General features: G+C 40.9%; 2 protein-coding genes across 3 annotated transcripts in view; both read left to right on the forward strand.

Annotated features, from left to right (window-relative positions):
* LOC100599308 (T-complex protein 11 X-linked protein 2) overlaps nucleotides 1-12,916 on the forward strand; it is a 39,268-nt gene extending 26,352 nt beyond the window's left edge. Inside the window, exons 7-8 of one of the 2 annotated variants that reach the window (XR_004028724.1) lie at nucleotides 9,923-9,998; nucleotides 12,830-12,916. Coding sequence is in view for 1 of the 2 variants with exons in the window: in XM_030807082.1 (XP_030662942.1) it covers nucleotides 9,923-9,935 (13 nt within the window). In the remaining variant the exon portion in view is untranslated. Of the gene's footprint in view, nucleotides 1-9,922; nucleotides 10,028-12,829 lie in introns of those variants that run through there. The other variant, XM_030807082.1, reaches the window with a different exon arrangement.
* Nucleotides 12,913-15,208, forward strand: part of LOC100598965 (nuclear RNA export factor 2) — a 38,364-nt gene continuing 36,068 nt past the window's right edge. The window contains exon 1 of the mRNA XM_030807081.1: nucleotides 12,913-12,937. The gene's annotated coding sequence lies outside the window, so the exon portion shown is untranslated. The remainder of the gene's footprint in view (nucleotides 12,938-15,208) is intronic.

A 15,208-nucleotide genomic window follows, 5' to 3' on the forward strand; every position in this document is an offset into this window, starting at 1 on the left:
GGAGTGTTGGATTTTATCAAATGCTTTTTCAGCATCAATTGAAATAATCATATGGTTTTCATCTTTCATTCTGTTGATGTGATGTGTCACATTGATTGAGTTGCATATGTTGAACCATCCTCGCATCCCAGGGATAAATCCCACTTGGTCATGATGAATGATCTTTCTGATGTATTGTTGAGTTGGGTTTGCCAGTATTTAATTGAGGATTTTTGCATCGGTATTCATCAGAGATATTGGCCTGTATTAAGAAGTCACTGTAAGAAGATGCCTGAGAGTGGGTACTTGGTCAGTGTAATGATTTTAATATGCGCCTTTTCTATTCTTCAGAAAATAGTCTCCTTTCTTATTTACTTTAGAATGGCACGACCCCCAACCTATGGAATTGATTAAACAAAGAAACATTTCCAATACACTATTTCACATTCAGAAGGTTTCACAGTCTTTCAGTGTCAAACCTTGTGAGCAAAGCCAGGACAACAGGCTCTAAGCTGACAAAAAAGTTTACCAGTATCTTCCATAGAGGTGTCCTTTTCATTCATATAGATTCCATCTGCAAGTCAGGCCAGACCTTTCAGACTCTGACTTGTAAAAAAGTCTTGTGTAAGGAAAACTTACCAGTTTGCAACTAGTGTTTGGTCACTGCTGAGAGAAACAAATATAAGAAAATAAATAAATATGTCTCAGAGAGTTAAATAGGCATACTTGGAAACACGAAAGCTTAGAAAATGAATTTAATATGGCCGATTTTATTGAGAATGCATCATGAGTCATAGGAGTTCAGAAATCAGGAAGTTCAGGAAGAAGAAAAAGATCACGAAGGCAAGTTTATGATTATATCTACTAATCGAGGAACTGCTTGCTCTGCAACCAATAGATTGATCAAGAGATGGTCAGATCTTGGTAGGCCCACAAGAGACGTCAAAATAAAATTCTCAAAAATAAACATCCTAGAGACCTCCGGTTCTGGCCAAGCCGGAGTTTGCCCTTTCCTCCCAGATGATCCCTCTACATCAGAACACCCTGAATATAACAGCAAACCAGCAAAGAAAACTCTGAAATGTGGAAAGGGGAAAGCAGATTGACTCGTGCTCTCAGGACTCGAGCAAGAACACAGGCAGCGCATTCCCTTGGTTTTTCTGTTTCCACCCAATATCCCAGACAGGGCACCGCAGAAGCCCCCAGTCCAGAACCACCAACAATGGCAGGCACAAAGCTCCAAGAAAAGCCTATTTCCTCTGCCAAAAGACCAGAAGAAAGGTGATCTAAAAACTGAAAAACCTTTGTGACAAATTCCCCTCCCCTACACTAGACAGACAACAATGGAAAAACCTTACCTCCCCCACCCCCCGAGGTTTCAGGGAACAAGAAGGAAACTTATCTTCTATGCTGCCTCTCTGAGGCAGATGGTGCTGATCCAATTCACCTGTCAGGGTAGTGTCAGTGGTGTCCAGCAGCAAGATGAGCCTTCACCTTCACCTGACATCAGTAACACTGAACAAGGCAGTCCAAGTTGGGGCTAGTAAGCATTCCATTTATCCCCATCTCTGGTGTCAGTGATGCCCAGTGGAAAGTTGAACCTTTACACTCATCCAAACTCAATGAAGTGGTGTGAGGTGGGGCTAATCGAGACTCTGCTTTCCCCCTCAGGCATTCTGTGCAAGCTAGGCCCTGTGGAGAGCTGTGCCACCTCGTCCACCCATCATCAAGATGGAATCAGGTGGTGGGAGGCAGGGTTTGTTGGCAGTCTCCTTTCCCCCTCCTTCCCCTGATGTTCTCAGAGACCAGTGGGGACCTAGGCTTCTGCCCCACCACACTGCAGCAACAAGACATTGAGTCAGCCATCCAGTTGCCCTTTCCCTGAAGCCTAGCAAAGAACTGTGCCTATACTCCCCGACCCCACCTCTAAGGTAACAAAGTGTTGTGAATTGGTGACCCGTTTTTTATTGGAAATGTTCTTGGGGGGGCTAGGGTGAAAGTTCAGCTCCCACCCCAGCCATCTGTGAAGAGGCAAGGTGAACCAGCAATGTAGTTTGCTAGGATGGTATCGGAACAGGAATCTGCACATATCACCTTATGATATGATGGGGCCACCATCATATATGTGGTCTATCACTGAACAAAAAGTCATTATGTGGTGCATGACTGAATATAGACTATCTTAATGAAATGCCATCACAGCCTTATGAGGTTAAATTTATTACTATTCCCAGTTTAAAGATGGATAATAAAAGCTTGGAAGAGTTTACCTGGCCAAGGTTATTTAGCTACAAAGTGGTAATGCCACAGATTCAGTCCTAAGATACCTGATGCCCATTACCCCATCTACTGAAAGATGACACTGTACTGCAAAAATTGAAACAGACATAGCTGATCTGCTTCTTTACCTGTAATTAGAGTAAAAGAAAACAACAAAACAAAACATAAAAACAACACAGTGACATGCTAACTGTCATGAAGAAAAGTACCACATGTCTGATAAGGTGATCAGAGATGTACACTAAGGAAGGAAGGTAGCTATAGGGATATCTAAGGCCAGGCTGTTACAGAAAAACACTTAGCGGTATGCGAGTATGCTTGCTGAGCTAGTGTTAGAGCAACAAAAAGGAGGCTAGTGTGGCTGGAGAAAAATCCATTTATTCATTCAAAGTATCCACTGAAGCAGGCATTGTTACAGGCAGTTAGGATACATTAATGAGCAACAGAGAAAGATATTCGCCCTTCTGGAATTTGTATTTTTCCACCATGGGAGACAGACAATAAAAAACAAAAACAGCATACGAGTAAAATATATTGTATTCCAGAAGATGACTGTGGGGGGAAAAATCAAATAGGGAAGAAGTGGAATCAGGAGTGCGGGCTGAGGGTTGGACATTCAAACAAATATTGGCTGCTTTGCGATTGATAGTATTATTCGATGGGTGGAAGTTTTCTCCTTTGTGCCGCCTTTGACCGGCATCAGTGTAAATGCTCTATTGGCTTCACTGCAGAGGACAACACATTTTTCCTATCTTTGGTCAGGACTCAGTTCCTTCTTTAATATATCAGAGAACCAGAGACACTAACATCTGACAGCCTTTTGCCATCAAGTGGCCACTCGTTTTTTAAGTAAGCATCCCCTGCTACACGTCCACTAAATCTGAGCTTTTAACTGTCTGTGTTGAGACGAGGCCTGGTAGAAACCTTCGCTGGGGCTGGGCGCGGTGGCTCACGCCTGTAATCCCAGCACTTTGTGAGGCCGAGTCGGGCAGATTACGAGGTCAAGAGAGGGAGACCATCCTGGCTAACATGGTAAAACCCCGTCTCCACTGAAAATAGAAAAACTAGCCGGGCGTGGTGGCAGGCGCCTGTAATGCCAGCTACTCGGGAGGCTGAGGTAGGAGAATCGCTTGAACCCGGGAGGCAGAGGTTGCATGAGATGGGATCCCGCCAGTGCACTCCAGCCTGGGCAACAGAGCGAGACTCCGTCTCAAAAAAAAAAAAAAAAAGGAAAAGAGGAAAAAAGAAAGAAAGAAAAAGAAAAGAAACCCTGGCTGGCCAGTGCCCAGGCCAGACACAATGGCATTGTGCCTCACTTTTCACCTAAGACGAAATCAGCAGGTGGGGCAGGCTTGTAATCAGAACACCCCTCCCTTTCCACGTCACACACTCCCGCCCGCCCGTCCCACACTCCTTCCTGCCCCTCCCACTCTCCCACCCTAGGTTTCTCGAAACCCCTTCTCCTTCCCTGCTCCCCGTCCCCCGAGCTCCAGGAAGGGGAGGGACAGGAATCTGGCTCCGCCTCCCAATATGGAGATGATTGGTCAAAGGAGGTCACCTGACCAAGCTGAGCCAATTGGAGTCCTCTCCCCACTGCTTTGAGAAGGAACCCTTAAGACGCTGGGCCCCACCCACAAGATTGCGTCTTGTTTGTGGCAAGATTCTGAGGGAAAGTGTAGCTCCCAGGTTGGTTCCAAGTCTTCTTCCAATTAGGTAAATTACAACAATATCTTTTCTATAAATTTCCTTTCTTTTCTTTTTCGCTTTTTTTTTTTTGAGACGGAGTTTGGCTCTTGTTGCCCAGGCTCGAGCTTAATGTCGCGATCTCGGCTCACCACACGCTCCACCTCCCGGGTTCAAGCGATTCTCCTGCCTCAGCCTCCCAAGTACCTGGGATTACAGGCATGCGCCATCATGCCAGGCTAATTTTTGTATTTTTAGTAGAGAGGGGGTTTCTGCATATTGGTTAGGCTGGTCTCTAACTCCCGACCTCAGGTGATCCGCCTGCCTCGGCCTTCCAAAGTGCTGGGATTACAGGCCTGAGCCACCGCGCCCGGCCCTTCTATAAATTTTATATAAACTAGGCCTTTTTTTGGCCTACATTACCTAAGGTCAAGGTTTAGGGATTCATAGGAAAGGCAAATCCAGCCGGATTGCTCAGTGGTCCACTCTCCACTCCACTCTCTATGTATCCCTTATCTTCACGTGTGATTAGCTTCAATTGTATGGCGAATCACTTCATCCTCTCTCTTTACAATTCCTCAGGGGGGTTTTCTCTTCTTCTTCAAAAAGTTATGTTTCTCTTTTGCATCTTAGTTTTGTTTATGGTTAATTTTGATATGGCGGGCTTTAAATTGTAGATATTGGATTGTATAGATATTTTTCTTTCTATTGTGTTTCATTCCTTTTATGCTTAAAAATGCTTTCTTCATCTGAAGAGTAAATACATATTCACCTATGTGTTGAAGATGACTGGGCTTTCATCTCTTACAATCTTTTTAATGAATGATGTGGTATGCGCATGTATCCCTCTTTGTATGCATCCTTCTGACTATGTTTCAATTGGTTATTGTTAAGCAATGTGGTTTATAGGTTGCCAGCCCTTTAGCCACTGATTTTGTCTTTTAAAATTCTTTACTCTGAAATAATTTTAGACTTAGAGAAAAGTTACAAAAATGATTATACAGAGAGCCCTCGCCTGAATTTCCCTAATGTTAACATCTTATATAACCATAGATAAACTACCAAAACTAACTACTACATGACGTTGATGTACTAATTAACATTACTACATCGATGTTAATTACCAGCAGTTAACATTGATGTAGTACTATTAACTAATCTACAGATTTTATGTGAATTTCACCAGTTATCTCACTGATGTCCTTTTTCTATTCTAGGATCTTATCCAGAACACTTCATTGCATTTGGTCCTCATTTCTCCTTAGTCTCCTCCAGGCTGACCTTTCCTCAGTCTTTATCGGTCTTCCACAGCCCTGACACTTTTGGAGATACCAGTCAGGTGTTTTGTGGAATGTCTCTCAATTTGTGTTTGTCTCATGTTTTCTTACGATTAGATTGAAGTTGTGCATTTGTAGCAAGCACACCTGTTTTAGTCTCCTCCCTTTCCCAGTGGTGAGGGAGGGATTCCCACCCTAGTGTTATGGGGGCGGCTGAACACATGGTACCCTATACTGGACAGACGGAATCCACAGCAATTTATTAGTAACATTTACTCACAACCGGAGAGAGGAGGGCACCTCACGCCAGGTAGAGCCACACTGTGTCACACTCTGGAAGAGAGTGAACAAGCAGGGGCTTTCAGGGGAAGTCTTTGTAGTAACCAGAGGATGAAGTGACCGTTGGTTCAGGGGAGGACGATTGGCTTGCTTGAATAATTCTGCAGGCTGGTGGGGACCTGAAACATGCTACCCAGAGATAAGCAGGCACTGTGTCTGTTCAACATGATAATAAGGAGCGTACTTTGGCCAGGGGTCCTTTCTCCCTGGGAACCCAATAGGGAAGATAACTTGCGGTGAGGCCATTCAGGGTCCTCCTGTTCTACCCCAGATGTCAAGGCATCCATATAATTGGGCCTCTAATTTTAGGTCTTATGTGACATTACCGCAAACGTGATTTCGTTCCCTTCTATGTGGATCATATCAGGGGTACATGACATCCATAAGTTGTATTACTGGTGGTGCTCACCTTGATCACTTGGTTAAAGTGGTGGGAGTTATGCTGCCTCAGTGTAATGCTACTATTTTCTTCTTTGTTAGTAATAAATATAGTGTGAAAAGTTCTTTAAGAAAAAACACAATAGATCCTCTTATATTCCTGTTTCTTTGCAGACTTTGACCCACTACTGTTAAAATCTGTCTGGGGATCTTGCCTACAGCAAATATTACCTAATGGCGATTTTCTGTTTTCCTAATTTCTGCTACATTTATTAATTGGAATTCCTCTGTAAGGAAGAGCTATCTTTACTCCCTCATTTATTTATTTCTTCAGTTTATCTCAGTATGGACTCTTGAATAATTATGTTATACATGCCAGGCTTAATACCTAGGTGATGGGTTGATGGGTGCAGCAACCCACCAGGGCGCAGGTTTACCTGTGTAATGAACCTGCACATCCTGCACATGTATCCCGCAACTTGCAATAAAATAAAATAAAAATTTAGTCTAATTATATCATTATTTTGTTCTTTGAACTGTTCTAGCCTTGGCCATTGGGAACTCATTTTGGTTGGTTCTGTGGTCTTTTGATATGACTCTATCCTTTTTTGGTACATTTTTCTGGCACAATAAGATATTCAGATTCATCATGTGTGTGCCCCCCTCCCCTCACACACGTACACCCCTTATAACCCTGGATGAAAACAACTGCTACAAGGAGCCCCAGTTCCCTTTCTTGGGGAATGACATTAACCAACCGGTATCTCGGTGTGTGTTCATTATTAATGGTGTTTCATTGCTGCTAAGGCTCTCTCTGTGGAGAGGGGTAGGAAATAATGTATGTATATACCCATGCTTGTAGACACATCTACATTTATTTTGGTATCTATGTGTATGCACAGCTATTAAAAGCCAGGAGCGCGGCCGGGCGCGGTGGCTCACACTTGTAATCCCAGCAGTTTGGGAGGCTGAGGCGGGCGGATCACGAGGTCAGGAGATCGAGACCACGGTGAAACCCCATCTCTACTAAAAAAAAGTACAAAAAAATTAGCCAGGCGTGGTGGCGGGCGCCTGTAGTCCCAGCTACTCGGAGAGGCTGAGGCAGGAGAATGGCGTGAACCCGGGAGGCGGAGCTTGCAGTGAGCCGAGATTGCGCCACTGCACTCCAGCCTGGGCGACAGAGCGAGACTCCGTCTCAAAAAAAAAAAAAAAAGAGCTTGTATTGATACTTTCAGTTCCAATCATTCTAGACTTATTTGTAGATTCGTTCTCCGACCTGGCTTTCATTATCAAACAGTTTACATACCTGTTTATTTCTGGTCAGTAGATACATAAATTATCATCTGAATTGCTAACAAATGCCCCTGTTGCAAACATATTAATAACTTATATTTTTGTACAGTTGTTTTTGTCTTTGGCCTTAGAGGATATAGTCAAAATACTACTCTCCAAAGTTATGTATCTTAGATCTTTTCTTCCTCTCACCTTCAGCGTGGTTAAGACACTCATTTGTAGTATTGTTAGTTGAACCTGTTTCTGTTTGATTTGGGGTACCCTCACCCCAATATCCTGGTTGATTTTAATTTTTAATTCATATTTTGGGTATGTGCAACATTACTATGATCCAAAGAGTCAGGGTTATACAAAAACCTATACTCGGAGAAGTGTCATTCCTTCGTCATCCCTTCTACCCTGTTCCCATTCCCCATTTCTTTCCACTTCTTTCCCTGGCCCTCCCTGTAGGGTAATCAGTCCCTTTGGTTTCTGGTTTAACCTTTCCTGTATTTATTTTGCCCAAATGAGCAGATACATACATGCTTTCTCATATTCCCTTCTTACACGAAGGATAGCATACTATACATGTTCCCTTGCACTTTGCCTTTCCTACTTAACAGCATTCTTGGAAATGACTCCATATTGTTTCACAGAGATCTTCATCGTTCCTTTTTACAGCTGCATTGTACTCCATTGTGTGGCTGTGCCACACATAGTTTATTCAACCAGTCGCCTGTTTGGGCATTTTGTTTTTAATACAGAAACCAGCTCTCGCTCTATAACCCAGGCTGACTGAAGTGCAGTGGCACAATCATAGCTCATGGTAACCTCAAACTCCTGGGCTCAAGCAATTCACAACTGCCTCAGCTTCCCAAGTGGCTAGGACTACAGGTGTGTGCCACCATGCCTGGCTAATTAAAGACAATTTTTTTTTTTTTTTTTTTTTTTTTTTTTTGCCGATACGGGGCCTCGCTATGTTGCCCAGACTGTTCTGGATCTCCTGGCCTCCAGTGATCCTCCCGCCTTGGTCTCCAAAGTGCTGAGATTACAGGCATGAGCCATGGTGCCTGGCCTGTATGGGCTTTTAAATTCCTTCCAAGATTTTACAGTTACAGACGTTACTCCCGCGAATAACCCTGGACATGATTTTTTTTTTTTTTTTGTATTGGTAGAAATGTACCTTCAAGATATAGTCCCACTAGTAGGATTATTGGGCCAAAAGTTAAGTGCACGTGTAGTTTTCTTAGGTGTTTCCAAGTTTCTCTCCAGAAGGATTGTACTGGTTTTCATTTCCATTAGCAATATATGAGAATGACAACTTCCTCACAGCCTCACTAACAGAACATGTTGCCTTACTTTTGAAACTTTTCTCTACGGGTTAGGTGAGAAATGGTGTCTCACGGTTTCTGTAATATACCTTTGTCTAACTATGAGCAAGTTTTGACACTTATCATATATTTGAGGACTGTTTTTATACTTTTTGTTGGAATTATCTGTTCATATCTTTCCCCCTTATTTCCATTGCTGTTGGGGTCCTTCATCCCTCAATATTTAAGAGTTCTCTATATATTTGGAATATTATCCAGTTGTCTGCGATATGTGCTGCAAGTACTTTATACCAATTTGTCAGTTGCCTTTTGATTTATTTATGATGCATTTGCATCACTTTTGTTTATCCTTATGTGGTCAAATCGATTGATTATTTTTTTCTTTCATTGCCTCCGGAATTTGAATCCTAGTTAGAAAGCCTTTCCCTACAGTGGGGTTCTGCCATGTTTTGTTTTGTTTTCTTTTCTTTCTCTTTCTTTTCTTTGGTTGACATGGAGTCTCGCTCTGTCGTCCAGGCTGGAGTGCAGTGGCGCGATCTCGGCTCACTGCAACCTCTGCCTCCCAGGTTCAAGCAATTCTCCTGTCTCAGCCTCTGGAGTAGCTGGGATTACAGCCGCCCGCCACCTGGCCTGGCTCATTTTCGTATTTTTAGTAGAGACGGGGTTTCACCATGTTGGCCAGGCTGGTCTCAAACTCCGGACCTCAGGCGATCCACCCGCCTCAGCCTCCCAAAGTGCTGGGATTATAGGCGTGAGCCACCCCCCTCCCCCGGCCACTGCCATGTTTTCTTCAAGAACTTACATGGTTTCATTTGATATGTTTAGATCTCTAACCCATTTGCAGTTTATTCTTGTGCCTGCTGTGTTATATGGATCTACCTTTATTTTTCCAGACGTCTCAGTTGTTCCAGGACCATTTATTAAATGTCCATCTTTGCCCTAGAGAGTTTATGTGCCATCTTTATCATGTACTAACTTTCATATGATTTGCTTGTATTTCTGAGTTTTCTATTCTAGTCCACTGGGCTATTAGTCTATTCTTGCACCAGTGCCCCAATGTCGTAATTACAGAGGCTTTATAGTGTGCTTTTCTGGCTGATATCGTAAGTCCCCTCTCATAGATTTTCTTTTTCACGTGTTTCCTGGCTATGCTTGCATGTTTTCAAAAATATATTAACTTTATTATCAATTTGCCTAAATGCATAAAAGTGTGTGCTGGCGTTTTTGAGACTGAATTAAATTTATACACCAATTTAGAAAGAACTGCCATCTTTTTAATGCTGAATTATTCCATCTAGGACAGTGACTTAGTCTGTTTGGGCTGCTATTACAAAATACCATAGACTAGGTAGTTTATAAACAACAGAAATTTATTTCTTGCAGGTCTGGAGACTGACAAGTCCAAGATAAAGATGCTGGCTGATTTGCTGTCTGGTGAGGGCCCTCTTCCTCATCGATGGTACTTTCTAATTTTATCCTCAACATGGTGGAAGGGACAAGGCAGCTCTCTGGAGCCTCTTTTATGAGAGAACTAATCCCATTCATATGGGCTCCACCCTTATGACCTAGTCGCCTCTTAAAAGGCCCCACCTCCTAATGGCATCACCTTGCGGGTAAAATTTCAAGATCATAATTTTGGGGGTACACAAACACTCAGACCATCTCAGATAGCGTATGTGTTTCCATTTGTTCAAGTCTCCTGTGGTGTCATTCAGGCATATTTTAAAAGTTTTCTTGTATAAATGTTGTTATCAAGTTTACTCCTGAACTTTAATCCTTGTTGCTAGTGTATATGGGGCTTTGTCTGTGAATGTGTCCTCCAGCTGCTTATTTTTGTGTGTGTGTGTATTAAAAGACTGCTGATTTTTTGTATGTTAATTTTATGTTTTGCTACCTTAATGACTTGTTTTACTGGTTCAGTTGATTTATCATTGTTTCTATAGGGTTTTTCAGGTATACTATAATATCATCTGCACATAGAGATGGCTTTACTTCTCTTTGTAAAAAGTAAGTTTCATTGTGTATATGTAAGGTATACAACACGGTGTCATGGGACACGTATAGATAGTAAAATGGTTACTGTAGTGGAACAAATTAACATACCCATTATGTCACATAGTGACCCATTTTTGGTTTTGGTAGCAGGAGGCGCTAAAATCTGTTCATTTAGCAGAAATCCCACATCATATTTAATAGTACAATTGTACAAACTGTATTCCAGCATGTTGTGCACTAGATCTCTAGTCTCTTTCATCCTACATATCTGCTACTTTGCATCCTCTGACCTACATCTCCCCCTTTCCTCCTCCCATCCCCTCTTCCCCACCCCGACCCTGATAACCACTGCTTTATTCTGTATCTCTGTATATTTGAGTTTTGTTTTACTTTTATTTTTTAAGATTCCACGTAGAAGTGAGATCATGCAATATTTCTCTTTCTGTATCTGGATTATTTCACTATTATTTCATTGTCATAGCATAATGTCCTCCAGATTCATCCATGTTTTGGCAAATGGCAAGATCTCCTTTTTAAAGTGTATATATACAGCGCATTTTCTGTATCCATCTGTCCCTTGATGGACACCTAGGTTGTTTCCGTATCTTGGCTATTGTGATTAATGCTGCAGTGAACATGGGAGTTCAGATACTTTTCAAAGATCAGCTACTTTTAAAAGGTGGTTATTTTATTTCCTTTAAGTAGATACCCAGAAAAGGAGTTGCTGGGTCATATGATAGTTCTGTTTTTCACTACCATATTTTTTTTCTAAAATAGAAAAATGTGGAACTACCATTTTATTTCTAAAACAGAAAAAAAAATCTATTTCTTTAGTACCTCCATACTGTTTTCCATAATGGTTGTCCCTATCTACATTCCCATCAGCAGTGTACAAGGGTTCCCTTTTCTCCACACACTCGGCAATGTTTGCCATCTCTTGGCTTTTTGATAATAGCTATGCTAATGGTTGTATGGTGTTGCCTCATAGTAGCTTTTATCTGCATTTTCCTGATGATTAATGATGTTGAGCACTTTTTCATATACCTGTCAGTCAGTGTGTATGTCTTCTTTGGAGAAATGTCTATTCAGGTCCCTTGCCCATTGTTTAAATTTGATTGTTTTTCTGCTATGGAGTTGTATGATTTCCTTACAAAATTTGGACGTTAACCCCTTATTCATATATATGTTTCGCAAGTATTTGCTCCCAGTGTGTAAGCTGCCATTTCATTTTGTTGATTGTTTCCTTTGCTGTGCTTTTTAGTTCTTCTTATTCATTCCTAGGAAAATGATCGATTTCTCTGGTCAGTTGACTAATACTTGTAATGCAAGATTGAATAGGTGTGAGGTAGTAGACATGCTTTCCTTGTTCCTGATCCCAAGGGAAAACTTTGAGTGCCGCCCCCCCAACCCATTAAATAAGTTACTAGCATTAGGACTTAGGTATATATGTTTTATCATGTTAAGAAAGCATCCCATGGTGCCTGTTTTCTTAAGGCTTTTCTATTTTTTAACATAAAGAGGTGTTGAATTTTTCCAAAGGCTTTTTCAACATCTGTGGTGATAACCATATGATATTTGTCTTTAAGTGTATTAATATGGTGGATGATATCAAGGTACTTTCTAATATTGAACCAATCTGTATTGATGGGATAAATCCCACTTTGCCAAAGTATATTATGATTTTTTAAATATGTTGTTGGATGTTGTTTGCGAATATTTTATCTAGCATTTTTGCATCTACACTTATCTATCCATGTCACACTTGCTTCACAAAGGGAGTTGTGAAAATTGCCTTTATAATGCTGTTGAATAATTTATAGAGCATTGGCGCTCTGGTACTATCTGATCTTTGAAGGTTTAGTAGAATTGACCTGTAATAGCATCTGAGCCAGGTGCTTCTTGGGAGTTATTCCTTAATAACTTTTTCTATTTTTTTCTGTGAAAATTGGCCAATTTAAGCCTTCCAGCATTAGAGTAAAAATCTTGATAATCTGTATTTTCCTAGGAAATTATTTATTTCATGTGTATTTTTAATTTCTTTATACACAGGTTTGAAAAGTAACGTAATTTTTTCTGTTTAAATGATTATCATTTGTCATTTATTATTTTGTATATTTGTGCTCTCCCCCTTTCTTCCTTCATTAATCTACCTAGTGAGTTTGTCCATTAAAAAAAACGCAGGATTTTGATTTAATAAATATACACACATTGTTTTTCTACTATGTATCTTATTATTATCTGCTTATGTATGTATTTATTTATTCATTCATTCATTCATTCATTCATTCATTTTAGTGACCGAGTCTCCCTGGATCACTCAGTCTGGAGTGCAGCGTTGTGATCATAGCTCACTGTAGCCTTGAGCTCTTGGGCTCAAGCAATCGTCCCACCTCCGCCTCCTCAGTAAGTAGGACTACAGGCATGTTCCATCACGCCCAGCTAATGAATCATTATTATTATTATTATTATTACTGTAGAGGCAGGGTCTCCTTATGTTGCCCAGGCTGGTCTCAAACTCCTGGCCTCAAGTGATCCTCCCGCCTCAGCCTCTCAAAGTGGTTGGATTACAGGTGTGAGCCGCTAAGCCCGGCAATTTCTGCTTTGATGTTATTTCTTTATGTGTGTTTCTTTTGGTTTCCCGGGTTGTTCTTTTATTAGATTTTTGAGGCAATGCTTTAATTTGTTTAATTTTATTCGTTCATTTTCATTGATGAGAGTATTTAGTGCTCTGAATCTGCTTCCAATCACTGCTTTAAATATCTTCTACAGATTCTCATATGTAAGCTCTCATTATCACTCTTCTTAAATATTTCTGTAACTTGAGTTTGTATCTCCTCTTTATCTCGACATTTGCTTAATAGAAGGCTTAACATTTTTTCCAGGTAGAAGAGCCTTTGCGCTTTCAGTTTGTGTTAGTAAGTTCTACTTTTGTTGCATCGTGATTGCAGAGGGTTGGTTGTAATATTTCTACTTTATGGAAATTAGCGAGGTCTTCACTGTGAGGTAATTATGATCACGTTTTGTTAACGTGCCATCAGCTTTTGACAAGGTGGTATATTCTTTATTTCCAAGGTGTAGATTTATGTGTGTGTACGTATGCCTATGTGTGTATACACACACACAATGTATCTTATTAATTGTGTTGTTTACATTTTCGGTATAGGTCTCTTTATTGTACCACTGGATTTGCCTTGTACTGAGACTTGCCATGTATTAAATCTCCTATTATTATTTTGCTTCGATGTCTCCATACCTTTTGGCATTACAAAGGTGGTTGCTATGTTATTTGGTGCATAAATATTCCTAAGTATTATATCTTCACTGTGGATTTTCAATTTTAATGTTAGCGTGTAAACTTTGTCATTAAAAAAATTATTTTTAGCACCTGCTTTCTTATTGAACATTTTACTATCTGGTCCACCAGTTTGTTTTTAACTCCCAGTCTCCTTTTAACACTCATCTACTGCCTTATGAAACAAAAAGTTTATTCTCTTTTTTTTCTCTCTCTCTCACTTCTCTTATTTTACTTGCACTATTTCTTTTTTTCCACAATATAAAATAAATGCATGTTAGTCGTTTTCCTTGCTCCACCTTCATTTTAGTATTAGATACCAAATGCTCGCCATCAGATGTTGTAGGGAAGATTTTCCTGTCATTACCTGTGGAATCACAATCCCAGTTTACCCTTTAGAATATAAGTTAGCAAACGTTTTCTGTAAAGAGCCATATAGTAAATATTCCAACCAATGGGCCATGGTTTGCAGACCCTTGCTCTAGTGGAGTCCTCAGGAAGGGCTGATGGGTATGTAATTTCCGAAGTTCCTGTCTGTTTTCCTATAAGCTGTGATATTAGTGAAGGATCGGTTGAGCTGGATATCAAATCATTACTTCAGACGTTTTTCTCAGCCCATTTGTGAGTTTAGAGTTTTAAATAGTATTCTAATTCACGGCAGGCTTTATATCCTCAAATGCTTGTTTGAATGGAATTAATTCTGTTTGGAGGGTTGACGTACAGTTTCCTTCTGTTTCATGGTTGTTTAATATGTGTGAAATTTTGTCTTCTGCTCTTTTTCTCTTTCTGGAATGTTTTTGTAAGGAATTATCCTTCCTTTTGTTCATTTTTATGATATTGGATTGTTTTACCGGATCCCTATTTTAATGGTGCTATTTTCTGTCAGTGTACAAAAATTCAGGCCTGAAATTTACTGATTTCGTTTGCTTGTTTTGGTAGCGGACAAAGAAGTTATGAGTGCTCTGATTCTGTGGTTCTCTTATGTCTTGCAAGATTCTTCATTTTCCCCTTTTGTTTCTTTTCCCCGTCATTACCAAAGTGGCAAAGCATGCTTCTCCCTTTCTGTTTGCCCTTACTCTTCCCTAGAAGCTGTACTTCAAAGGCTACTTTTATTTTATTTTATTTTATTTTATTTTTTTTTTGAGATAGAGTCTCGCTCTGTCTCCCAGGCTGGAGTGCAGGGGTGTGATCTCGGCTCACTGCAACTTCTGCCTCCTGGGCTCCAGCGACCCTCCCACCTCAGCCTCCCGAGTAGCTGGGACCACAGGCGCACACCACCACACTCGGCCACTGTTTTAAGTTTTCGTAGAGACGAGGTCTCACTATATTGCCTAGGCTGGTCTGAAACTCCTGGGCTCAGTGGTCCTCCTGCCTCGGGCCTC

Source organism: Nomascus leucogenys, chromosome X (assembly GCF_006542625.1).
Source record: "Nomascus leucogenys isolate Asia chromosome X, Asia_NLE_v1, whole genome shotgun sequence".
Classification (NCBI taxonomy): Eukaryota; Metazoa; Chordata; class Mammalia; order Primates; family Hylobatidae; genus Nomascus; species Nomascus leucogenys.